Source organism: Bufo bufo, chromosome 1, assembly GCF_905171765.1.
Source record: "Bufo bufo chromosome 1, aBufBuf1.1, whole genome shotgun sequence".
NCBI classification, from domain to species: domain Eukaryota; kingdom Metazoa; phylum Chordata; class Amphibia; order Anura; family Bufonidae; genus Bufo; species Bufo bufo.
In genome coordinates this window covers 44,501,332-44,528,914 of record NC_053389.1, presented here as the reverse complement: position 1 = coordinate 44,528,914, position 27,583 = coordinate 44,501,332, and the positions used below count along the sequence as shown (strand labels likewise).

Here is a 27,583-nt window from a genome sequence, read left to right as displayed (position 1 = left end):
TGGATGACACTTATGGGGGATCTGTGGATGACACTTATGGGGGATCTGTGGATGACACTTATGGGGGATCTGTGGATGACACTTATGGGGGATCTGTGGATGACACTTATGGGGGATCTGTGGATGACACTTATGGGGGATCTGAGGATGACACTTATGGGGGATCTGAGGATGACACTTATGGGGGATCTGAGGATGACACTTATGGGGGATCTGAGGATGACACTTATGGGGGATCTGTGGATGACACTTATGGGGGATCTGTGGATGACACTTATGGGGGATCTGTGGATGACACTTATGGGGGATCTGTGGATGACACTTATGGGGGATCTGTGGATGACACTTATGGAGGATCTGTGGATGACACTTATGGGGCTCTGTGGATGACACTCATGTCATCCACAGATCCCCATAAGTGTCATCTACAGATCCCCCATCAGATGCATCGGTGTGGAGGGAGGAGGTGGAGACACTCATGGCGGGGCCGGTGCAGTGACTCTACTCTAATACACCGGGCCCCGCAACTGTTAAATACATTGAATCCGATCTATATCTAAATGAATACGCACTGTTCGGTACTTACTGTAGTACCGTATGAAAAGCATTAAGATGGCGCAGACCGGCAGCTCCCTCGGTCATGCGCCGCCTGCCCGCTTATCTCACTTTATGAATAAACAGTCAGGCGGGGCAGGCGGCACATGAGGAGGGAGCTGGCACAGGCGCGGCAGGCAACGCATGACCGAGGGAGCTGCGGCAGGCGGGGCAGGCGGCGCATAAGGAGGGAGCTGCGGCAGGCGGGGCAGGCAGTGCATGACCGAGGGAGCTGCCGGTCTGCTCCGTCTTAATGCTATACTTACGGTACTACAGTAAGTACCGAACAGTGCCTATACATTTAGATATAGATCGGATTCAATGTATTTAACAGTTGCGGGGCCCGGTGTATTAGAGTAGAGTCACTGCACCGGGCCCCGCCATGAGTGTCTCCGCCTCCTCCCTCCACACTGATACTTCGCTGGCCGCGCTGTGCAGCATAGCGGCCAGTGAAGTATCCGCTTTATAAGACGCACAGGCATTTCCCCCCACTTTTGGGGGAAAAAAGTGCGTCTTATAATGCGAAAAATACGGTATATGTTCTAAAGCCCTTTTTGTCGTGTATTAGTGGCAAAAGAAAAATATATTTGCTGTTCAGCGGTGCAGTTATATGTTCTAAAGCCTTTTGTGTCGTGTATAAGTGGAATAAAATAAGGGCCTATTTGCCATTCAGCGGTGCAGTTATATGTTCTAAAGCCTTTTTTGTCGTGTATGAGTAGAAAAAAATAAGGGCTTATTTGCCGTTCAGCGGTGCAGTTATATGTTCTAAAGCCCTTTTGTGGAGTGTATAAGTGGAAAAAAGAAAAATATATTTGCCGTTCAGCGGTGCAGTTATATGCTCTAAAGCCCTTTTTGTCGTGTATTAGTGGCAAAAGAAAAATATATTTGCCATTCAGCCCTTTTTGGCGTGTATTAGTGGGGGGGGGAGGGCTCATTAGCCGTTGTGTGGTGAATTAAGAAAATTATAGACTTCCACTCTGCAGCCAACAGGCATTGAAGAAATGAAGGTAAAAATCAACTTCTCTCAGCTGCAGGGGTGGGAAGGAGGGTGACTTTTTCCCTGCAGCTCACGCTCAGATAGCACAGTGCTGCTGTCTGAGAGTGAGCTGATCAAAAGGACATCCCTGTGTGAGATATTCCCAAAAAAATGCATTAGCCAATAGAAGCCTGGTCACATAACCCTTATAAGCCAATAGAAGCTCTCAGGCCCTTAGTCTCCACATACACACAGTTTTACACCAGGTTTCCATACAACCCAGTCATTTTTCTTCACTGCTGCATGTCAACATTAAAGGGGCAGGGCGCTGTGGATTACACTGTTAAGGGAGCGGAGTGCTGTGGAAGTCTCAGTTCAGGGGCAGGTAGGGTGGCCATTCAGCCAACCCTCAAAGGACGGACTTAAAAACCCCGCCCCCAGGTCCCTCTAAACCACGCCCCTCCCACTCCGCAGCCGATGGGCATTGAACAAATGAAGGTAAAAATCAACTTCTGTCAGCTGCAGGGGTGGGAGGGAGGGTGACTTTCTCCCTGCAGCTCACACTCACACAGCACTGTGCTGCTGTCTGAGAGTGAGCTGTTCAAAAGAACATCCCTGTGTCCGTCCAGGCTCTGCGCCGGACGGAGGACAGGGAGTCTGAAAGATAGACTGTCCTGCCTTAAACAGAACCTCTGGCCACTCTAGGGGCAGGCTGCTGTGGAGGTCACAGTTAAGGGGACGGTCCGCTATGGAGGTCAATGTTAAGGGGCAGATTGCTGTAGAGGCCACTGTTAAGGGGACAGGGTGTTGTGGAAATCACTGTTAAGGAAATGGGGTACTGTGGAGGTCACTAATGAAGGGTCGGCCGCTGTGGAGGTCACTGTTAAAGGAGCAGGCTGCTGTGGAGGTCACTGTTAAAGGAGCACATGTGGTGGAGGTCTCTGTTAACCCCTTAAGGACTTGGCCCTATTTCACCTTACGGACTTGGCCATTTTTTGCAAATCTGACCAGTGTCACTTTAAGTGCTGAAAACTTTAAAACGCTTTGACTTATCCAGGCCATTCTGAGAATGTTTTTTCGTCACATATTGTACTTCCTGACACTGGTAAAAGGAAGTCAAAAAAATTAATTTTTATTTATAACAAATTTACCAAAAATTTGTAAACAATTGCAAATTTCCAAGTTTCAATTTCTCTACTTCTATAATACATAGTAATACCTCCAAATAGTTATTACTTTACATTCCCCATATGTCTACTTCATGTTTGGATCATTTTGGGAATGATATTTTATTTTTTGGGAATGTTACAAGGCTTAGAAGTTTAGAAGCAAATCTTGAAATTTTTCAGAAATTTTCAAAAACCCAATTTTTAGGGACCAGTTCAGGTCTGAAGTCACTTTGCGAGGCTTACATAATAGAAACCACCCAAAAATGACCCCATTCTATAAACTACACCCCTCAAGGTAATCAAAACTGATTTTACAAACTTTGTTAACCCTTTAGGTGTTCCATAAGAATTAATGGAAAATAGAGATACAATTTCAAAATTTCACTTTTTTGGCAGATTTTCCATTTTAATAATTTTTTTCCAGTTACAAAGCAAGGGTTAACAGCCAAACCAAACTCAATATTTATGGCCCTGATTTTGTAGTTTACAGAAACACCCCATATGTGGTCGTAAACAGCTGTACCGGCACACGGCAGGGCGCAGAAGGAAAGGAATGCCATACGGTTTTTGGAAGGCAGATTTTGCTGGACTGTTTTTTTTGACACCATGTCCCATTTGAAGCCCCCCTGATGCAACCCTAGAGTAGAAACTCCATAAAAGTGACCCAATCTAAGAAACTACACACCTCAAGGTATTCAAAACTGATTTTACAAACGTCATTAACCCTTTAGGTGTTCCACAAGAGTTATTGGCAAATGGAGATGAAATTTCAGAATTTCAATTTTTGGGCAAATTTTCCATTTTTCCCAGTAACAAAGCAAGGGTTAACAGCCAAACAAAACTCAATATTTATGGCCCTGATTCTTTCGTTTACAGAAACACCCCATATGTGGTAGTAAACAGCTGTACGGGTACACGGCAGGGTGCAGAAGGAAAGGAATGCCATACGGTTTTTGGAAGGCAGATTTTGCTGGACTGGTTTTTTTGACACCATGTCCCATTTGAAGCCCCCCTGATGCACCCCTAGAGTAGAAACTCCAAAAAAGTGGCCCCATTTTAGAAACTACGGGATAGGGTGGCAGTATTGTTTGTACTAGTTTAGGGTACATATGATTTTTGGTTGCTCTATATTACACTTTTTGTGAGGCAAGATAACAACAAGAAATAGCTGTTTTGGCACCGTTTTTATTTTTTGTTACTTACAACATTCATCTGACAGGTTAGATCATGTGATATTTTTATAGACCAGGTTGTCACGGATGCGGCGATACCTAATATGTATACTTTTTTTTATTTATGTAAGTTTTACACAATGATTTCTTTTTTGAAGCAAAAAAAAATCATGTTTTAGTGTTTCCATAGTCTGATTGCAAAATTTTTGGGCGATTACCTTGGGTAGGGTATGATTTTTGCGGGATGAGATGACGGTTTTATTGTCACTATTTTGGGGTGCTTGTGACAATAACAGCTTTTTTAAAACAAAAAAAATAATGTTTGTGTCTCCATATTCTGAGCCATAGTTTTTTTATTTTTTGGGGCGATTGTCTCAGGTAGGGTCTAATTTTTTGTGGGATAAGGTGACTATTAGATTGGTACTATTTTGGTGGTCAAACGCCTTTTTGATCGCTTGCTGTTGTACTTTTTGTGATGTAAGGTGACCAAAAAATGTAGTTTATTTAGCACAGTTTTTATTTTTTATTTTTTATCTGAGGAGTTAGGTCATGTGATATTTTTATAGAGCCGATCGATACGGACGCGGCGATACCTAATATGTATACTTTTTTTTTTTCCTGTTTTTTACCAATTTTTTTTAACTTTATTTGGGGAAAATTAAGTTTTTGTTCATTTTTACTTGCAACTTTGCGGAAAACTTTATTTTTTCTACTTTTTTTCCACTTTATTTTTTGTCCCACTTTGGGACTTGAACTTTTGGGGGTCTAATCCTTTACAATGCATTCCAATACTTCTGTATTGGAATGCATTGGCTGTATGAGTAATACAGTGTGTATTACTCATACAGCTTCTGGCCTGTGAGATCCAGGGGGCTGGATCTAACAGGCTCGTCACCGGAAGGCAGCACGATACCTTCCTTAGGCATCGCGCTGCCTTCCATGCCATCGGGTCCCCCCCACAGGCCCATGGGGACCCGATGGCACTGCCGACCACCGCCGCCGCACCAGGTAAAAGCTGCAAACCGCAGGTCTGAATTGATCGCCGACACGGGGGGGGGTCCCCCCCGCGCATTTAGCCGTTGTGCCTGCTCAATGATTTGAGCAGGCACCGTTTTCCGATCACCGGGCGGCGGTGATCGGAACTATAGATGACGTACCGGTACGTCATGGGTCTTTAAAGGGGTTTTCCCACTTTGCTAAATCAGCCTCACCTGCAGTCACTCTGCTGGTAACTTCCTGCTTTTCTGCAGATAAGGCTGGGCGGGCTAAGGGCTCTTTCACACTTGATTTGTCCGGATCCGGCGTGTACTCCATTTGCCGGAATTACACGCCGGATCCGGAAAAACGCAAGTGAACTGAAAGGATTTGAAGACGGATCCGTCTTCAAAATGCGTTCAGTGTTACTATGGCACCCAGGACGCTATTAAAGTCCTGGTTGCCATAGTAGTAGTGGGGAGCGGGGGAGCAGTATACTTACAGTCCGTGCGGCTCCCGGGGCGCTCCAGAATGACGTCAGAGCGCCCCATGCGCATGGATGACGTGATCCATGCGATCACGTCATCCATGCGAGTGGGGCGCCCTGACGTCACTCTGAAGCGCCCCGGGAGCAGCACGGACGGTAAGTATACTGCTCCCCCGCTCCCCGCTACACTTTACCATGGCTGCCAGGACTTTAGCGTCCTGGAAGCCATGGTAACCATTCAGAAAAAGCTAAACGTCGGATCCGGTAATGCGCCGAAACGACGTTTAGCTTAAGGCCGGATCCGGATTAATGCCTTTCAATGGGCATTAATTCCGGATCCGGCCTTGCGGCAAGTGTTCAGGATTTTTGGCCGGAGCAAAAAGCGCAGCATGCTGCGGTATTTTCTCCGGCCAAAAAACGTTCCGGTCCGGAACTGAAGACATCCTGATGCATCCTGGACAGATTTCTCTCCATTCAGAATGCATTAGGATAAAACTGATCAGGATTCTTCCGGCATAGAGCCCCGACGACGGAACTCTATGCCTGAAGAAAAGAACGCAAGTGTGAAAGAGCCCTTAGGCAGCTAGAGTGAAGGCCGGCCACACCTCCTTATGACATCACGCTGAAAGCTGATTCCTGCGTGCTCGTTCATGTGAAGACTATGACTCATCAGGCTCACTGGCTCCCGGCAGTGTCTGTGAAGCTTATCTCTCCTGGTGTGGATTGCTATCACTCAGCAAGCAATGCTAAATGATCTTAGAGAGTTGCATTTTGATGTCCTGAATACTATTCACACATAAAACTTTCCAAATATATTGAAGACTATATCTGTGCATCAAAAACTGTAATTTACTATAGCACAAATGCATGACACCTTGTATAAATATGATTTTTGTTTTTTACTCCCCTAAAACAACCACTGAACAGCACAGATGCTGTATTCTTACCATTATAGCTGTACTAAATTGAGTAATAACATTCATATCCAACTTTTCTATATATCAGTGTCAGGGGTGTGGAAATTAAAAAAAAAACTACTTGTCGAAGGACTAAAGTGGGGGCTCAATCTACTTGTCCCTCATGACCATCTACTTGTCCTGAACTTATACTAACGTTATACTGTATGGGGGCAGGGGCCACAAGGCCATGTTATACTGTATGGGGCGGGGGCCACAAGGAGATGTTATGCTGTATGGGGCGGGGGCCACAAGGAGACATTATGCTGTATGGGGGCAGGGCTACAAGGAGACGTTATGCTGTATGGGGGCAGGGCCACAAGGAGATGTCATGCTGTATGGGGCGGGGGCCACAAGGAGACGTTATGCTGTATGGGTGCGGGGGCCACAGGGAGATGTTATACTGTATGGGGGCCACAGGGAGACGTTATATTGTATGGGGGCAGGGGCCACAGGGTGACGTTATACTGTGCGGGAGCAGCCGCTTGGTGATGTTATACTGTATGGGGGCAACAGGGAGACATTATAGTTTATCAAGTGCCACGTGCAGTGCAGATTGCAGGCAGGGCCAGAGCCTCAGAAGACAGACAGCACAACCTTTATTTCTGACACCCCTGCAGATGAGCGTTGCTCCCGGAGCCTGTCCACATCGCAGCTCCCGGCCTGACCTGCAAGCGCTGACTGGGGTCACATAGCATTATACTGATTTATGATGCTATGTAACCCTTAGGCCCCTTTCACACGGGCGAGATTTCCGCGCGGGTGCAATGCGGTAGGTGAACGCATTGCACCCGCACTGAATCTGGACCCATTCATTTCAATGGGGCTGTTCAGATGAGCGATGATTTTCAAGCATCACTTATGCGTTGCGTGAAAATCGCAGCATGCTCTATATTCTGCGTTTTTCACGCAACGCAGGCCCCATAGAAGTGAATGGGGTTGCGTGAAAATCGCAAGCATCCGCAAGCAAGTGCGGATGCTGTGCGATTTTCACGCATGGTTGCTAAGATGAAAGTCTATTCACTGTATTATTTTCCCTTATAACATGGTTATAAGGGAAAATAATAGCATTCTGAAAACAGAATGCTTAGTAAGTGATCAGTTGAGGGTTAAAAAAAATTAAAAAAATTAACTCACCTTCTCCGTTTGTTCGCGTAGTTCCCGGTCTCTTCTTTACTTCTCAAAAGATGAACTATGGGCTAAAGGACCTTCGGTGACGTAAGATCACATGCTCCAATCACATGGTCCATCACCGCGGTGATGGACCATGTGATTGGAGCATGTGATCTGACGTCACCACAGGTCCTAGCCGATAGTTCATCTTTTAAGAAGTAAAGAAGAGACCGGGAACTACGCGAACAAACGGAGAAGGTGAGTTAATTTTTTTAATTTTTTTTAACCCTCAATTGATCACCTACTAAGGCCTATTGCACACGACCGTATGGCTTTTTCAGTGTTTTGCAGTCCGTTTTTCACGGATCCGTTGTTCCGTTTTTTGTTTCCGTTGTGTTTCCGTTTCTGTTCCGTTTTTCCGTTCCGTTTTTCCGTATGGCATATACAGTATACAGTAATTACATAGAAAAAATTGGGCTGGGCATAACATTTTCAATAGATGGTTCAGCAAAAAACGGAACGGAAACGGAAGACATACGGATGCATTTCCGTATGTGTTCCGTTTTTTTGCGGACCCATTGACTTGAATGGGGCCACGGACCGTGATTTGCGGGAAATAATAGGACATGTTCTATGTTAAAACGGAACGGAAAAACGGAAATACGGAAACGGAATGAATACGGAGTACATTCTGTTTTTTTTGCGGAACCATTGAAATGAATGGTTCCGTATACGGACCGTATACGGAACGCAAAAAACGGCCAGTAAACGGGAAAAAAAAACGGCCAGTAAACGGGAAAAAAAAACGGCCGTGTGCAGGAGGCCTAAGCATTCTGTTTTCAGAATGCTATTATTTTCCCTTATAACCATGTTATAAGGGAAAATAATAACATCTACACAACACCGAACCCAAACCTGAACTTCTGTGAAGAAGTTCGGGTCTGGGTACCACAGTCGGTTTTTTATCACGCGCGTGCAAAACACATTGCACACGCACGCTAAAAACTGAACATCGGAACGCAATCGCAGTCAAAACTGACTTCAATTACATTCCTACTCGCGCGGGTTTGCCGCAACACACCGGGACGCATCCGGAACTAATCCGGACACGCTCGTGTGAACGCAGCCTTAGGCCCCTTTCACACGAGCGTGACGGATTAGGTCCGGATGCGTTCAGGGTGCGTTCAGTGAAACTCGCACTATTTTGCAAGCAAGTTCAGTCAGTTTTGTCTGCGATTGCGTTTAGTTGTTCAGTTTTTTCCGCGCGGGTGCAATGCGTTTTGATGCGTTTTTCACGCGCGTGATAAAAAACTGAATGTTTACAAACAACATCTCTTAGCAACCATCAGTGAAAAACGCATCGCACCCGCACTTGCTTGCGGATGCAATGCATTTTTCACGCAGCCCCATTCACTTCTATGGGGCCAGGGCTGCGTGAAAAACGCAGAATATAGAACGTGCTGCGATTTTCACGCAACGCAGAACTGATGCGTGAAAAACAACGCTCATGTACACAGACCCATTGAAATGAATGGGTCAGGATTCAGTGCGGGTGCTATGCGTTCACGTCACGCACTGCGCCCGCGTGGAAAACTCGCTCGTGTGAAAGGGACCTTACAGTTCTGGAATGTATTGGATAACACTGACATAATGCTGTCAGTGTTATCCAACACATTCCAGAACATATAACATATAGATCTCCTGAGAAGCCAATTTGATCCTAAAGGGTTAATTTACCCTGTAATCTAAACTCTGTGTCATCTGTCACTTCTCTTATCTCTCTGCTCCTGTCCCTTAATCTTATCACTGCTGCAACAAAAGCAGCTGAGAGCCTCAGTGTAACCTGTTCTAGACTCTGACAGCCTCAGTGTAACCTGTTCTAGAGTCTGACAGCCTCAGTGTAACCTGTTCTAGAGTCTGACAGCCTCAGTGTAACCTGTTCTAGAGTCTGACAGCCTCAGTGTAGCCTGTTCTAGAGTCTGACAGCCTCAGTGTAGCCTGTTCTAGAGTCTGACAGCCTCAGTATAACCTGTTCTAGAGTCTGAAAGCCTCAGTGTAACCTGTTCTAGAGTCTGACAGCCTCAGTGTAATCTGTTCTAGACTCTGACAGCCTCAGTGTAACCTGTTCTAGAGTCTGACAGCCTCAGTGTAACCTGTTCTAGAGTCTGACAGCCTCAGTGTAATCTGTTCTAGACTCTGACAGCCTCAGTGTAACCTGTTCTAGAGTCTGACAGCCTCAGTGTAACCTGTTCTAGAGTCTGACAGCCTCAGTGTAACCTGTTCTAGAGTCTGACAGCCTCAGTGTAACCTGTTCTAGAGTCTGACAGCCTCAGTGTACCCTGTTCTAGAGTCTGACAGCCTCAGTGTACCCTGTTCTAGAGTCTGACAGCCTCAGTGTAGCCTGTTCTAGAGTCTGACAGCCTCAGTGTAGCCTGTTCTAGAGTCTGACAGCCTCAGTGTAGCCTGTTCTAGAGTCTGACAGCCTCAGTGTAACCTGTTCTTGAGTCTGACTCAGTGTAACCTGTTCTAGAGTCTGACAGCCTCAGTGTAACCTGTTCTTGAGTCTGACTCAGTGTAACCTGTTCTAGAGTCTGACAGCCTCAGTGTAACCTGTTCTAGAGTCTGACAGCCTCAGTGTAACCTGTTCTAGAGTCTGACAGCCTCAGTGTAACCTGTTCTAGAGTCTGACAGCCTCAGTGTAAACTGTTCTAGTGACTCACGGCTGTTTTAACTGAAAGAATTGAATGAGTCTCTGACTAATCGGATCTTTAGATTCTTTTAACTTGTGACTCATTCGATTTATTTCTATCCTTAGACTCCCTGCACTACTCAGAGGACTCAGAGCTGCTAGTGCTTGCCTTGCCTCAGCTCTGATTGGTTGGTGGGCGGGGAGGGGCGGGGCTGGCAGAAGCAGCTTCCACTCTAGGATCAGATTAGGCTCCTCCCGAGTCCCTCCCTCAGGCTCCTCCCTGCTGCCAGCGTGAGGTGAGCGTCTCTGCATTGTCTGTGCGCTGTATGACTGAGCTGAGCCGTTTCACACGGATCGGATCAGTCAGGTGAATCGACTCCTCCGGTTCAGTGAACTGAATCGATTCAAATGAACGATTCGTTCATGAACCGGACATCACTAATGCACGATGCAGGGGCAGGCTGACATAGATGTAGGAGCGGTCAGCTCGCGGCTAGCATATGACCGCTCCTATTACTGCCCAACCGACATGTCCCTGCTACTTGCCCGCACAGGGCTAAACAACTGTTCAAACTAGTTGCCCGGCGCCCGGAACTGCATGTTCCGGGCGTCGGGCGATAGGAATTCCACACCCTGAGTGTATTCCCCTCCCCCCATGTCATCTAGATTTCCACTTTTCTCTGTCATACCTTGCTAATCCACTCCCCTGCTATCCCTGTGGATGCTTGCAACACGATTAGCTCTGCTACATTTTATATTTTTCCATACAATTCATAAACTTGCCCCCAGTTTCCATAAAATTCATATAGTTGCCCCCAGTGTCCATAAAATTCATATAGTTGCCCCCAGTTTCTATAAAATTCATATAGTTGCCCCCAGTGTCCATAAAATGCATGCAGTTGCCCCCAGTGTCCATAGATATAATATAGTTGCCCCCAGTGTCCATAGATATAATATAGTTGCCCCCAGTGTCCATGGATATAATATAGTTGCCCCCAGTGTCCATACATATAATATAGTTGCCCCCAGTGTCCATACATATAATATAGTTGCCCCCAGTGTCCATACATATAATATAGTTGCCCCCAGTGTCCATACATATAATATAGTTGCCCCCAGTGTCCATACATATAATATAGTTGCCCCCAGTGTCCATACATATAATATAGTTGCCCCCAGTGTCCATACATATAATATAGTTGCCCCCAGTGTCCATACATATAATATAGTTGCCCCCAGTTTCCATACATATAATATAGTTGCCCCCAGTGTCCATACATATAATATAGTTGCCCCCAGTGTCCATACATATAATATAGTTGCCCCCAGTGTCCATACATATAATATAGTTGCCCCCTGTGTCCATAGATATAATATAGTTGCCCCCTGTGTCCATAGATATAATATAGTTGCCCCCAGTGTCCATACATATAATATAGTTGCCCCCAGTGTCCATACATATAATATAGTTGCCCCCTGTGTCCATACATATAATATAGTTGCCCCCAGTGTCCATACATATAATATAGTTGCCCCCAGTGTCCATACATATAATATAGTTGCCCCCAGTGTCCATACATATAATATAGTTGCCCCCAGTGTCCATACATATAATACAGTTGTCCCCAGTGTCTATGGATATAATATAGTTGCCCCCAGTGTCCATACATATAATATAGTTGCCCCCAGTGTCCATACATATAATATAGTTGCCCCCAGTGTCCATAAAAATGCCCCCATTGAATTCACTATGAACCCCATTTGTTGCCGAATATTCAATAATCGTTGGTGGATTAGTGGGCCAGTACATATTATACTTACAGTATCCCGTTCCTCCGACGTCTGTCCGCTCACTCCGCTGACTCGCCCGAACTGTTCGGATGCCCGCGCATGCGCAGCTCTATCTCAGACGCGGTGGATATACTGCGCATGCGCGGACATGCGCGTTCATGTAAAAGTGGAGAGGCCGGCCGATGAATTTCTTAGCCTGTGGTGCGCAGGCGCGGCAAAAGGATGCGGCCGGCGAAAAGAGGCCGTATCCATGGGAGACCTGAGTAAACAAACCATTCTAATAGAAGCTGTTTTAGGAAGATTGAAACGTTTTTTTAACAGACATATATAAGAAGAAATGTTCAATGGGGGAAAATCATTTAGGATAAACCTATTTAATGAAGTGGGACAACCCCTTTAAGGACTCGGGAACCATGCCGTACCGGTACGTCATGGGTCCCTAAGGGGTTAAAGGGAATGGGAACTGTGGAGGTCACAGTAAAGAGGGCGGTCCGCTATGGAGGTCAGTGTTAAGGGGCAGGGTGCTGTAGAGGTCACTGTTAAGGGGCGGGGTGTTGTGGAGGTCACTGTTAAGGGGCGGGGTGTTGTGGAGGTCACTGTTAAGGGGCGGGGTGTTGTGGAGGTCACTGTTAAGGGGCGGGGTGTTGTGGAGGTCACATTTTAAAGGAACAGAGCTCTGTAGAGATCACTGTTAAGGGGGCGCGTTATTGTGGAAATCACTTACTTATAAAGGGTCGGCCACTTATAAAGGGTCGGCCGCTGTGGAGGTCACTGTTAAAGGGGAGGGCGCTATGAATAATACTGTTAAGGGGGCAGGCCACTTTGGATGTCACTGTTGAAGGGGCGGGGCACTGTAGATGTCACTGTTATAGTGGATACTGTCGATATCTTTTAACGACACACACAAACATTAAATGAAATAGATGAAATATACCTGTGTGAAGCCGGGTCCTTCTGCTAGTAGCATCAGGGCCGGCGCCACCTGTAAGGCGACCTAGGCAGCCGCCTATGGCGCAATTTAGCAGGAGGAGCCGGCCCCTTGAGGTTTAAAAAAAAAGTTGTTTTTTTTTTTAAGTACGGCGGGCCCTCCCCCACACCGGGCGGCTGCCGCACTGCCCAGAGAGAGGGACTGACAGGAGGGAAGCGCCTCTAATGTAGCGTGGCCGAGCTCTGTTCGGTCCGCGGTACAGGAGCATTTGTTTTCTGTACCCGGCCGGACTGACAGGAAGTGCTCACTTAGTGTGCACTTCCTTTCAGTCTTGCCGGGTACAGGAAACAAATGCTCCTGTACCGCGGACCGAACAGAGCTCGGCCACGCTACATTAGAGGTGGAGGGGGGAATGATGAGAGTGACAAGGGAGTGGGGGGGGAATGAGTGTGACAAGGGAGGGGGGGATGAGAGTGACAAGGGAGTGGGGGGGGAATGAGAGTGACAAGGGTGGGGGGGGTGAGAGTGACAAGGGAGGGGGGGGTGAGAGTGACAAGGGAGGGGGGGTGAGAGTGACAAGGGAGGGGGGAAATGAGAGTGACAAGGGAGGGGGCATGAGAGTGACAAGGGAGGGGGGAAATGAGAGTGACAAGGGAGGGGGGGAATGAGAGTGACAAGGGAGGGGGGGAATGAGAGTGACAAGGGAGGGGGGAAATGAGAGTGACAAGGGAGGGGGGGAAATGAGAGTGACAAGGGAGGGGGAATGAGAGTGACAAAGGAGGGGGGGAATGAGAGTGACAAGGGAGGGGGGGAAATGAGAGTGACAAGGGAGGGGGGGAATGAGAGTGACAAAGGAGGGGGGGAATGAGAGTGACAAGGGAGGGGGGGAAATGAGAGTGACAAGGGAGGGGGGGAAATGAGAGTGACAAGGGAGGGGGGAATAAGAGTGACAAGGGAGGGGGGGAGTAAATGAGAGTGACAAGGAAGGGGGGGAATGAGAGTGACAAAGAAGGGGGGGGAGTAAATGAGAGTGACAAGGGACGGAGGGGGGGGGGGGAGAAGAGAGTGACAAAGGAGGGGGGTTGAAGAGAGTGACAAGAGAGGGGGGTGGGAGAAGAGAGTGACAAGAGAGTCCCCAGAGCCAGACTGAAGCCAGAGACCAGATCATCTTATTGTCCTGGTGGTCAGTAGACAATGCAATATGTTTATTATGTAATTGTTTAGTTATTAATACTACATTGGAAACTAATTTACCTCACATTAAGGCTCCATTCACACGTCCGCAACGTGTTTTGTGGATACACGGAGCCGCGGATCCGCAAAACACGGAAATCGACATTGTGCGTTAGGCATTTCGCGGACCGCACATTTATGGCACTAATAGAATATGCCTGTTCTTGTCCGCAATTGCGGACAAGAATAAGACATGTTCTATTTTTTTGCGGAACGGAAGTGCGGATCCGCAATTCCGTGTCCGTGCAGCACATCATGCTGCCCCATAGGAATGAATGGGTCTGCAATTAAGTTCCGCAAAATGCAGAACGAAATTGCGGACGTGTGAATGAAGCCTAAAAGGACACTATAGTCCCAGAACCAGTACAGTTAATGTAGTGGTACTGGTGTCTATAGCCTGTTCCTGTAGAGAACAGACACTGTGCAGTACTGGTAGTAAAGGAGCCCTATAGTGCCAGGAAAACAAACTCATTTTCCTGGCACTATATAGTTGTTAGGAGTGGGGCACCCTCGTGTCCCCCTCCCACTTACCTTTCTCCAGCGCCGGCACTGGGAACTCTTCTCCCCGATCCTCCTCTCAGCTGCGCATGCGCACGCATTCAAAACTATGTTCCGCGTCTTCCCACTGTAATTTTCACAGTGAGAATCGGGGAAGCACCTCTAGCGGCTGTCAGGGAGACGGCTACAAGAAGCTGGATTAACCCTAAGGGAAACATAGCAGTTCTTTTCATTTAAATGCTGAGAAAGGGGTGGAACATGATATGGGCATTACATCTGATAAGGGAGGGCGGCGGCAATTTTTATCTTACCTAGGGCGGCAAAAATCCTTGCACCGGCCCTGAGTAGCATCATAAAACATATATACCTTGCCAACAGGCTTTATATACACGTGGATTTTAAACATTAAGTGTGTATATAAGCCTGTTGGCAAGGTATATATGTTTTATGATGCTATTGCTATCTATTTACTTATCTTGACTGCTCCTGAAGAAGGGGGATAGGAGAACCCCCGAAACGCATTGAGCCCACCTGTGATATCAATGAGAGGAAACCACCTGAAGTGACACCTTTGGTACTGCCGTGTCTTTCCTGAGATACTACAAGCGATCCCGGTGGGGGAGGCTGAGTCTATGGGGTCTCTTGAGCTTTATCTGATTGACCTCCTCCTCCTCAGTGAAGTGAGTCAACCTTTTATCTTTTGTTTTTACCAACCATTGTCTAGAACAAGCTTTTTATTTGCATTTGTTTTATCTTATTTGTTGATCAGCTTTCATTCAGGTCATAACCTTGTGTCTACCAATTCATTGCCCCACGACTTCAAAATACCCATCTCCTTTCTGTTTAAATTTGACAGCGACTATTTGGAATCTGGCGCCTCCTTGGTGGCTGTGTTCTTTTCTCTTTTCCCGGACCTATCTATGTGGTAGTTTCAGGGATCTCAAGTCTCCCGGAGGTTCAGGGAGTCTCCCGCTATTAGATAGCGGCTCCCTGACACCCGCATGTGAAACAATATATCCCAAAGGTTTACTGATAGCAGAGCAGAGAGATAAGAGAAGTGACAGGACAGAGTTTAGATTACAGGTTGAATTAACCCTTTAGGGTCAAATTGGCTTCTCAAGGAGATATATATGTTAAAGGAATCCCTTCTTCTGTCTCATTCAGTAGCTATATAACTATTGACAGAGATGTATTTTTTTTGAAAATACATTTACACATTTAACCCTCCATTTTAATTATATTATTTACCCCAGTGTTAAATTCACCCCCCCTGGATGCTTTAATCATATATATAAATATGATCATTTGGGACAGGGTGATGAGCCCGGTCCTCCACACCATAGAGCAAAGTGTGCAGATACTTCATATGTTTGGAAAATGTAATAAAAAGTTTGTGGAAAAAAAAAAAAAAAAACTCCCTGAAATGAGTTTTTGCAGGTTGGGATGTCTGTAGTTTTAGCTACACAATCAGCCACTACCGGCAGCCATTTATTCCTTACACTTTGGCACTAGTTTTTCCTCCCTTTGGCGCCCTGCTACTGTTATTCTGAGATATTTTTGATTTCGTTCCAATACGTTTTTTGACTAAGGGCTGTTTCACACCAGCGAGTCCATTGCGGGAATCGCGCTCCGTGTGTGAGTGTGATCCTCCGCTCTGGACTTGCAGGAGCGCACGGCATTATCATGATTTATAATGCTGTGTGTCTCTGCCTGGCCTTTTTTCCACAGAATCATAGTGACCTAAACACTCTCTTTTTTATATATATATAAAAAAAAAATTCTCATCATATGACGTCATAGAAGCGGTCGCGTTTGATAGCGCTGATGTCTTCTAAAACAAATGTGGCGTGTTAGGCTGGGTTTACATCACGTTTTTCCCATCCGTTTAATGTATAAAAAAATGTATATGTTAAACGGATGCCTCAGACTGACGCCATACAGTGACCTCCTTTCACCATAGAGTTTCATTGTAAAAAAACAAAACGTATAAATGTTTTTACTGGACTGTGCAGAATACAAGAACGTGCTGTGCTGCGTTTTTGTATCCTTTTTTTCTGTAACGTATACGTCAAACGGAGGCATAAAGTGTGATGTGAACCCACCCGTGCTCTGCGCTGTGCTATACACCCAGGGGTGCACCACCAATGAGGCCAGGTGATCGCCTCAGGCAGCACCAGGTAGAGGAAAGAGGGGGGCAGCGGAAGGGAAATTAGCATTTTTATTGTGGCAAAGGGGTTAGGTGAAAAAATTGGCATGGGGGGCGCCATTTCAGTTTTCACCTCAGGCAGCAGAAAGACTAGGTGCACTCCTGTACACACCAGCTCCCTGCTCTACATGGTCTCCGCCACTGTCGTGCTGGGCAGCGCACTCACCTACCTGCTATCATGGAGCTGCTGGAGGGCCCTGAGCGCTGTGCAGCCTGAAAGCTTATTCTGTCGAGGGAGGTGACAACCGGCTCTACTACATCTACCAGAGCATGGTGCTCTTCTTCCAGCATTAGATAGGGGTACAGGTCAGGGCGCGCTGCGGAAGGTCACATGATGTGTGGGCCTGGGAGTAGTGGGGGAGATTGTATGGGGGCAACAAGAAGACTGTATACTGTATGGGGCCCATAAGGATACATTATCCTATATAGGGCCACAAGGAGACATATACTGTATGGGGGCCACAAGGAGACTGTATACTGTATGTCTCCTTGTGGCCCCCATACAATATAATGTCTCCTTGTGGCCCCCATACAATATAATGTCTCCTTGTTGCCCCATTCAGTATAATGTCTTCTTGTGGCCCCCATTCAGTATAATGTCTTCTTGTGGCCCCCATACAGTATAAGGCCTCCTTGTGGCCCCCATACAGTATAATGTCTCCTTGTGGCCCCCATACAGTATGTCTCCTTGTTGCCCCATTCAGTATAATGTCTTCTTGTGGCCCCCATTCAGTATAATGTCTCATTGCGGCCCCCATACAGTATAATGCCTCCTTGTGGCCCCCATACAGTATAATGTCTCCTTGTGGCCCCCATACAGTATAATGTCTCCTTGTTGCCCCATTCAGTATAATGTCTTCTTGTGGCCCCCATTCAGTATAATGTCTTCTTGTGGCCCCCATACAGTATAAGGCCTCGTTGTGGCCCCCATACAGTATAATGTCTCCTTGTGGCCCCCATTCAGTATAATGTCTTCTTGTGGCCCCCATTCAGTATAATGTCTCATTGCGGCCCCCATACAGTATAATGTCTCCTTGTGGCCCCCATACAGTATAATTTCTCCTTGTTGCCCCATTCAGTATAATGTCTTCTTGTGGCCCCCATACAGTATAATGTCTCATTGCGGCCCCATACAGTATAATGCCTCCTTGCGGCCCCCATACAGTATAATGCCTCCTTGCGGCCCCCATACAGTATAATGCCTCCTTGTGGCCCCCATACAGTATAATGTCTCCTTGTGGCCCCCCATAGAGTATAATATCTCCCTGTGGCCCCCATACAGTATGTCTCCTTGTGGCCCCTATACAGTATGATGTCTCCTTTTCGCCACAAACTGTGCCAGACATACCCCTATCATAGACATATTACTGTAAGTGAATAAACCCCCCTAATATTGCTTGTGGATTAGGAGGGCCAAGGGGAGGTTTTACCATGGGTGATAAAACCTACGGGATAATAATACATTCAATTTAGAAAAAAATGGGAGGAATGTTTGAAAAAAAAATTAAAAGGAACCTAAACCTGATCCTCAAACAAAGTCTCCACCGCACCCAGAAGCACTTCGTATATCGGCTGGTGACCGCTCTTTGCAGCTTTATATTGTACCATTGTACAAAACAACTACTTTTACCTTTTGTGTCATCCCTTTCCCCTCATTCCTCTTGTTGTAATTATTGACTTGTCTGTTATTTTATTTATGACTGTCTGTACATGAACCCCTGATTCTAAAGCATTGCGGAATTTGTTGGCGCTATATAATTAAAAATTATTATTATTATTCTTATGTAAAAAAATGCAAAATAAAGCAAATCAGACCAAAAAAATACAGTGATGAATAATTCTTCTAATTATATGAGTAACATTAGGTCTAAGAACCATTAAAGTTTTAAAAGTAAACGTAAACATTTTCAATTATCATAAAAACCATAGTAAAGATTAAAAAGTAATATAAAGAATACGTTGCGGGTAGATAAAGTCTTCAGCTACATCACATTTGCAGCATGAACTGTTATACAATTGTGGTGTGTAGGTGCCTACATGGCTGTAAATCCAACCCCCCCCCCCCCCCCAAAAAAAAAAAAAAAGCTTAAAATCTATATATTGTTTTTACTGTATTTACTTTTTTAATGGTAAATTCAGCGTCTCGTCAGTGAGCTCCTTACGTACCTTGCAAGAAAAGACAATGGCAGCAATTCCAATGGGCCAGCAGCAGCACAGACAGTTCAGGATGGACCAGCAGAGGTAATCCTTGTACTGGGGCCGGGTTGATGCCACCTGCCCATTCACCACCACCACATTGGTTGAGGTTGGTTGACAGATGAGGGTCTGCTGAACACCATGATCTGGCCCCGGTGGGTAATAAGCAGGGTATGGAGAGGGCTGCATGACTGGAGGTCCAGGGTTGTATGCAGGAGGTTGGTCCCCTGGTTTGCTGGGGTAGGGCTCCTGGAAGGATGTGTTCTCCATAGTTGTGTGAGGCTCTGAGCTCCTCAGCAGAAGTTATGAGACAGTAAAGTGAACCCGTCACTCCTCCTTGTCAGCAAGCCAGCCCCACATCCCAGGACCCGCCTCACCAGAACATATCACCAATTCATTATCTTACACACACAACCAATTCACAATGGAAATTGAGTTTATATGTAACTCCTCTTATTCCTATCACTGATGAACATTCAGTACAAGTCACAGACAGGTGAAACAGGAGTGGGGAAGGAAAGTGACATAATCACCAATCACATTTTGAATGACAAAATTAATTTTTACAAATGTGAGATAAATATTGGAGGACCAGTGCAGTGCTACAAGTGCCTAAACATATACTACTGACTCCTAAATACAATAATACAATATAACTACTATAATACTGCCTCCTATGTACAAGGATATAACTACTATAATACTGCCTCCTATGTACAAGAATATAACTACTATAATACTGCCTCCTATGTACAGGAATATAACTACTATAATACTACTCCTATATACAAGAATATAACTACTATAATACTGCCCCCTATGTACAAGAATATAACTACTATACTACTGCCTTCTATGTACAAGAATATAACTACTATAATACTGCTCCTATGTACAAGAATATAACTACTATAATACTGCTCCTATATATAAGAATATAACTACTATAATACTACCCTTATAGATATGACTATCGGGGTGGTGAGGTTTGTCGTGGTCTGTATTTCCCCATCCTGTTCATATGTAGTAGATTTATATCGCTGCAGATGATTTCCTCCTCTATATGTATATTAGCGGTTGGTCTTATTTTTCTCGTCGTCGCTGCATTTACACCTGCTGTTCTCATTGATTTCCTTTAAGCAGTAATTAAGATGGAGAAACGAAACTGCTCTGATTTTGATTCTCATGCAGCGTCGAATTAGAAGATAAAGACGTTTCAGGTTGTAAAATTTCAAGCGTTTCTCTGAATTACCTTCTAATAGACGAAAAAATATATTGAGGATTAACCCCTCAGGGACCAGACATGTTACCATCTATACGGTTTGTATACTTTTGGTATCTCCCCTACTTGTGTTCTGGCTTGATTTTTTGAAGGACAAGTTTTTACTTTCCATTTCCATCATCCCAGACACAGAAAATGAGACCGAACCCCTTTTAAAGGGGTTGTCCCACTTCATTAAATAGGTTTATCCTAATTTATTTTCCCCCATTGAACATTTCTTCTTATATATGTCTGTTAAAAAAAGTTTCAATCTTCCTAAAACAGCTTCTATTAGAATCGTTTGTTTACTCAGGTCTCCCATGGATACGGCCTCTTTTCGCCGGCCGCATCCTTTTGCCGCGCCTGCGCACCACAGGCTAAGAAATTCATCGGCCGGCCTCTCCACTATTACATGAACGCGCACGTCCGCGCATGCGCAGTATATCTACCGCGTCTTAGATAGAGCTGCGCATGCGCGGGCATCCGAACAGTTCGGGCGAGTCAGCGGAGTGAGCGGACGGACGTGGGAGGAACGGGATACTGTAAGTATAATATCTACTGGCCCACTAATCCACCAACGATTATTGAATATTCGGCAATAAAGGGGGTTCATAGTGAATTCAATGGGGGCATTTTTATGTACACTTGGGGCAACTATATTATATGTATTGACACTGGGGGCAACTATATTATATGTATGGACACTGGGGGCAACTATATTATATGTATGGAAACTGGGGGGCAACTATATTATATCTATGGACACTGGGGGCAACTATATTATATCTATGGACACTGGGGGCAACTATATTCTATCTAGGGACACTGGGGGCAACTATATTATATGTATGGACACTGGGGGGCAACTATATTATATGTATAGACACTGGGGGCAACTATATTATATCTATGGACACTGGGGGCAACTATATTATATCTATGGACACTGGGGACAACTATATGCAATTTAAGTACACTGGGGGCAACTGCATGCATTTTATGGAAACTGGGTGCAACTGTATGCATTATATGTACACTGGGGGCAACTATATTATATGTATGCACACTGGGGGCAACTATTATATCTATGGACACTGGGGGCAACTATATTATATGTATGGACACTGGGGGCAACTATATTATATGTATGGACACTGGGGGCAACTATATTATATGTATGGACACTGGGGGCAACTATATTATATGTATGGACACTGGGGGGCAACTATATTATATGTATGCACACTGGGGGCAACTATATTATATGTATGCACACTGGGGGCAACTATTATATCTATGGACACTGGGGGCAACTATATTATATGTATGGACACTGGGGGCAACTATATTATATGTATGGACACTGGGGGCAACTATATTATATGTATGGACACTGGGGGCAACTATATTATATGTATGGACACTGGGGGCAACTATATTATATCCATAGACACTGGGGACAACTATATTATATCCATAGACACTGGGGGCAACTGCATGCATTTTATGGAAACTGGGGGCAACTGCATGCATTTTATGGACACTGGGGGCAACTGCATGCATTTTATGGACACTGGGGGCAACTATATGCATTTTATGTAAACTGGGGGCAACTGTAAGCATTTTATGTACACTGGGGGCAACTATATGCATTTTATGTACACTGGGGGCAACTGCATGCATTTTATGGAAACTGGGGGCAACTGTATGCATTTTATGTACACTGGGGGCAACTGCATGCATTTTATGGAAACTGGGGGCAACTGCATGCATTTTATGGACACTGGGGGCAACTATATGAAATGGATGGACACTGGGGGCAACTATATGAATTTTATTGAAACTGGGTGCAACTTTATGAATTGTATGGAAAACCATAAAATGTAGCAGAGCTAATCGTGTTGCAAGCATCCACAGGGATAGCAGGGGAGTGGATTAGCAAGGTATGACAGAGAAAAGTGGAAATCTAGATGACATGGGGGGAGGGGAATACACTGATATATAGAAAAGTTGGATATGAATGTTATTACTCAATTTAGTACAGCTATAATGGTAAGAATACAGCATCTGTGCTGTTCAGTGGTTGTTTTAGGGGAGTAAAAAACAAAAATCATATTTATACAAGGTGTCATGCATTTGTGCTATAGTAAATTACAGTTTTTGATGCACAGATATAGTGTTGAATATATTTTATGTGTGAATAGTATTCAGGACATCAAAATGCAACTCTCTAAGATCATTTAGCATTGTTTGCTGAGTGATAGCAATCCACACCAGGAGAGATAAGCTTCAAAGACACTGCCGAGCCAGTGAGCCTGATGAGTCATAGTCTTCACATGAACGTGCTGCAGGACTCAGCTCTCAGTGTGATGTCATAAAGAGGTGTGGCCGGCCTTCACTCTAGCTGCCTAAGTCCGCCCAGCCTTATCTGCAGAAAAGCAGGAAGTTACCAGCAGAGTGACTGCAGGTGAGGCTGATTTAGCAAAGTGGGAAAACCCCTTTAAATCAAGAAGATTAAAGGGTTTCTGTCACCCCATTAAACCGTTTTTTTTTTTTTCTTTACTAATATTCCCTATAGTGCGATCTCATGATACATAAGCAAATTAATCATTTTGGTTCAGTAGAATTTGCTAAAAATCGATTTTTAAAATATGCTAATTACCTTGCTACCAGCAAGTAGGGCGGCTACTTGCTGGTAGCGGCCGCATCCTCCGATGGTAATGACGCCCCCTCGGCATGCTGATTGACAGGGCCAGGGAAGGGAAGGGAATCGTTCTCTGCTGGCGCTGTTAGAATTAGAAATCTCGCGCCTGCGCCGTACCTGTTTTCAAGTACACCCGGAAGAGAAGACGCCGGCATCGCTGGAAGGAGGTGGAGAGTCTGGTGACGTCGCTGGATGCTCGAATCAGGTAAGTATGTACATAATAAGCATGCTGCCACAAAAACCACCAACGAAATGGGAATAAATAATTTTATAAAAATGACAGTTATTAACACTATACCACCAACGATTATTAATAATAAATCTCTTCCGGGTGTACTTGATGACGTCATCGACGCAGGCGCATTGAGGATGGAGCGGTCGAGAGAGCGGTCGCCTCTCAGTGCACCTGCGCCGATTGAAGACAGGTACGGCGCAGGCGCGAGATTTCAAATTCTAACAGCGCCAGCAGAGAACGATTCCCTTCCCTGGCCCTGTCAATCAGCATGCCGAGGGGGCGTCATTACCATCGGAGGATGCGGCCGCTACCAGCAAGTAGCCGCCCTACTTGCTGGTAGCAAGGTAATTAGCATATTTTAAAAATCGATTTTTAGCAAATTCTACTGAACCAAAATGATTAATTTGCTTATGTATCATGAGATCGCACTATAGGGAATATTAGTAAAGAAAAAAAAAAAAACGGTTTAATGGGGTGACAGAAACCCTTTAAAGAGGTTCTCCAGGAATTAAAAGATGAAAATACTTAAATACTATTTTATAATAAATATATTCACAAATACCTTTCTTTACTTATAATGTACACACAAAACCTGTCCTAATTGCAACGGGCCCACTACATACGCCTGGGCAATCCCTTACCCCTCAAGAGGTATCTATGATTATATGTCCCTCTTTTAGAGTAAGTAGTAGTGACGCCAGCTGCAGTGAAGCAGCGGAAGCACAAGGCTCCCTTTGCTGTGATGGTATTGGTACCCAGATGAAGGAAGGCCAGAGTGGTGTTAAATAGGCCACAATATCCCTGAAGATGTTGTGTTGCACTTGCCACGGTGCTTCTACCTTTGGATACAGTTGTATCCCAGATGTGGTGTAACCAGAAGCAGTGCAAAGGGGGTTGGTAACTTGGATTGTGTAGAATAAAGATGAGTTCAGACATGGTAAAAAGTTGAACAATTGCTTTACTGGTAATAAACGATAAATCATACAGTTTCCAGACTTTATCTTGGTTTCCAATAGGGTTCAGCAGGCAAATGGCTGGCAAATACTCTCTCTGCAAAACAAACTCCTCTCTGATATATCCTTAGGCAGTAGCTCTCTCAGCTCAGCTATGTTAGAAGTAGTAGTCTGTCTCCTACTCTAATCCCAGGAACTTATTTCCTGGCATCAAGCTCTCTTAGCTTAGAGTTGAAGACAATGCAATCCCAGGAGGGGACAAGCAACCATGAAGACTGCAGAGGCAAGGTCTCTGGGCCTAGCAGAGCAGACAGTGCTCTGCTAGCCAACACACAACCATTCCCCAGGAGGGGGTAGGCTAGACTACTCGCCTACTAGCGAAACGCCTCCTCTTCTTCTTGAGGGAGAGAGAGAATGGACAATCCCGTGAATTCCCTGCAACTATCACTGACAAAAACATACCAGTTGTGGCGAAACCAACCTCGCCACTGGGTGCTGGAGAAGCCTGGTTGCCAGCCTCTTGCCCCAGGATTATGGGCCCTCTCATCAGCCCATGCTAAACTTAAACCCCATAGCGATTTGACTGTGTTTGTGGCATCTGAGCGCTGTTTGGATATATTGAGCGCTCAGATCCAAGCCATCTGGGGATATGTTAAATGTCTATGTTTACTGTAATGGTTGGGACATTGTATATTTGAATAGTGATGTCTGTCCTATTGTCCGCACGTATGTATTGGCGATTTCCCTTTGTCCTGAGAGATAATTTAATTACTCCTCGGTTGTCTCCAGGACAGAAGACATTGTTTAAAACTATGTATTCTCCTGCCTGTGATAATTACATCAACCCATTGTGTAAGGTAATTGTATCACAGGCTGAGGGGAGGATTTTGTATGGGAGTGTTTAAACTGTAAAGCTGTAAAGGATTGGCTGCTAGGTCATGTCCTCAGTTCCCAACCAGGTCCACAGGGGTGGTAACCTTGTTGGAAAATGTGTATAAGTCAATGCTTGCGTGTTCAATAAAGAGTTCCTGTTTTACATTCAACATAGAGCCTCGTCTCATGTGTATGGGGATTGCTATACGCTGTATACTCCCCTGGCTATAACTCCTAGCTTTTGTAAGAGCTGTTCCTGCTCTCTGGATTTAGGAGAGGTTCACCCACTGGAGCCTGGAGCCTTGTCGTAGGTCCAAGGTGGGTAGGAGACGGTGAGACCTCAACCAAGCTTCGGCGGTTCGTGGGGTGTGCAGCGCTTACAGTGTCAAGTGGAGTGCTTGGAGTCCTCGGGAAGCACTAGGAGCATTCATTGACGGAGGTACCCGGTCGGGGTGCCAGGAGATCCGTTACACCAGTTTCAATGGAACAATTATGCACATTATTAAGAGATGATATGAAATACATTAGATGATATACATTAGGACATAGGAGAAGCAAGGTGCCAAAAGGAGTGGTAAAGGCACTCTGGGTCATTAAATTCCCCCTTACTTCTAGGCAAGTTGCCCTCAACTTGTGCTCAGGGTAGGTAGATATATGTAAGTATGCTCTAAGGGTACCAATTATACAAAGTGCTGCATACAAAGACTGAAATTTGTTACCAACCGCAACGGCTACCAAAAGGCCTCTCTGCCCTTGTGAGTAGGGTGTCCGTGAACAGTTTACCTCTCAGGCATACCCAGAGAACCAAAACAGTGTGCACTAAGCGCTCATTACTGACTATACTTTGATTATTGTCCACCGATACCAAAGAAAGCCCGTGGGGGACTTTACTCTGTATTCCCACCACTATGCAATGACAACGCCCGCAAACAGAAGGTGGCTTTATCCTGTATTCCCTTCCGACAACAAAGTCCAATTATGCTTTACGCTTTGTCACCTTCATGAAGGAAACATGTAGCAAAATATTTTTCCTCAGCCGGTGCACTAGGCCTTAGGACATGGAGGATTAATCATACTTAAAACACTCCAATAATTAAGGAGGAGGAACATTTTCTCCTACAACTCCAGAGATACATAATAGCAGCTGGTCACCATTATGGTGTTAGATTTGCTTGGAACATAACCACTTGGTCTAGAACCATTAGTTTTACATGTACTCGGCTTAGCACACAACCACTTGATTTAGAACCATTAGTTTTAATTTAGTAAAAAGGAAAGTTCAGCAGCTCTCACCTGCCCCTCCTTCACCTGTGAGCACAAAAAACCTGTGTTAGGCCCGGGTAACACAAATGCAAAAAGGTTCAAGGAACATACTTGAACCTTTTTGCATTAGTTTTAATTGTACTCAGAGGCAATCAATATTGAGCAATAAAGAGTTAGGCCTGTTTGGAACGTACCAGACGCACTCAGATGCAGTACCTATAAGCAATGAAGTAGTAGTAATCCAAAGGGTTAATTAATTTAAAGTGCAAAGTCTCTGATTGGTGCAAAACCTGTGCATTGCATAGGATAAGACAGAGAAGAAAGTCTTTCTTGCACATGACTTGAAAACGTTGCAGAACTTTTTGGTTTAGAGTCTCAGGAAACCTGAGAAGGGGGTGAAAAGTAACAAAATGGCACAAACTTGGCGCAAATTGGATATTACAGCAACGGAATCCAGCAGGTAGTTCTGAATAACTTGGTAACAAGGGGCATAGGACTCCAATTTTGCTTGTGGAACTGTCACAGCAAAACATAAAAACATAGAGTTCCGTCCCCAACAAACAACAGGACTGGATCCTATTAAAATAGTCTCTCTCAAGGAGGCTAAGTCATTTCGGCCTGCCAGGCTACTCACGGGTAGGGATCTGGTGAGCTGGGCATGCCCGTGTCCAAGGGGCTTTCTGAGTCCCATTCATCTGACGAAGGCTCATTCAAGCATGCTGGGGAGTATGGACCATTTGTAGGAGTGGGCTCCAGCCCAATAGGGGAAACTTTCCTGGTCTCCATATGTTGCCGCGCGGCCTCACGGCGCATCCTCCTTATCTCTTCATCCCAGGCTTTGAAGGCAGGAGTGGGAGCAATATGTTTTATCCACGAGCATAGACGAGGTTGTGGCGGCTGATCTGTGTCTTGCGTCGTGATGGCAGGTTGCCAAACTACCACCGGCCCATAGAACTGTGTTGTTTGTTGGAATCCAACCCGTGTAGACCTAGAGGGAGTACTGCTGACTCTGACTTCTGCACTAAGGGTGCGGCGGCGGCAGCGGCCTCCTCGGCTTCAGGCCTCTGCGCTTCCTCGGCTTGAGGAATTAGCTAGTATTGTCAGTTGCGTATCATTTTGGTGCATTTTTTTCAGTGATTTGTGTATGTATATATTTTTTTGATCTGCACAATGTATCATTTTGTGTAAGATGTCCTTGTGGTGCATTCTGTCTGCCCTCCATTGTACACATTTTTTGCTGGGGATTGCCGTTATTTGCGGACCGCATACGGAGGAATTGCTCCCTCAGTTATAGACACGCTACAGTGTCTG

At 45.3% G+C, this 27,583-nt stretch overlaps 1 protein-coding gene across 1 annotated transcript in view; it reads right to left on the bottom strand.

The window, feature by feature from the left end:
- The window catches only part of LOC120993928 (trafficking regulator of GLUT4 1-like), a 32,259-nt gene extending 12,973 nt beyond the window's left edge, over nucleotides 1-19,286 (bottom strand). The window contains exon 1 of the mRNA XM_040422393.1: nucleotides 18,954-19,286. Within this exon, the coding sequence (XP_040278327.1) occupies nucleotides 18,954-19,253 (300 nt within the window). The 5' untranslated portion in view covers nucleotides 19,254-19,286. The remainder of the gene's footprint in view (nucleotides 1-18,953) is intronic.
- Between the last annotated feature and the right edge of the window lie 8,297 nt (nucleotides 19,287-27,583).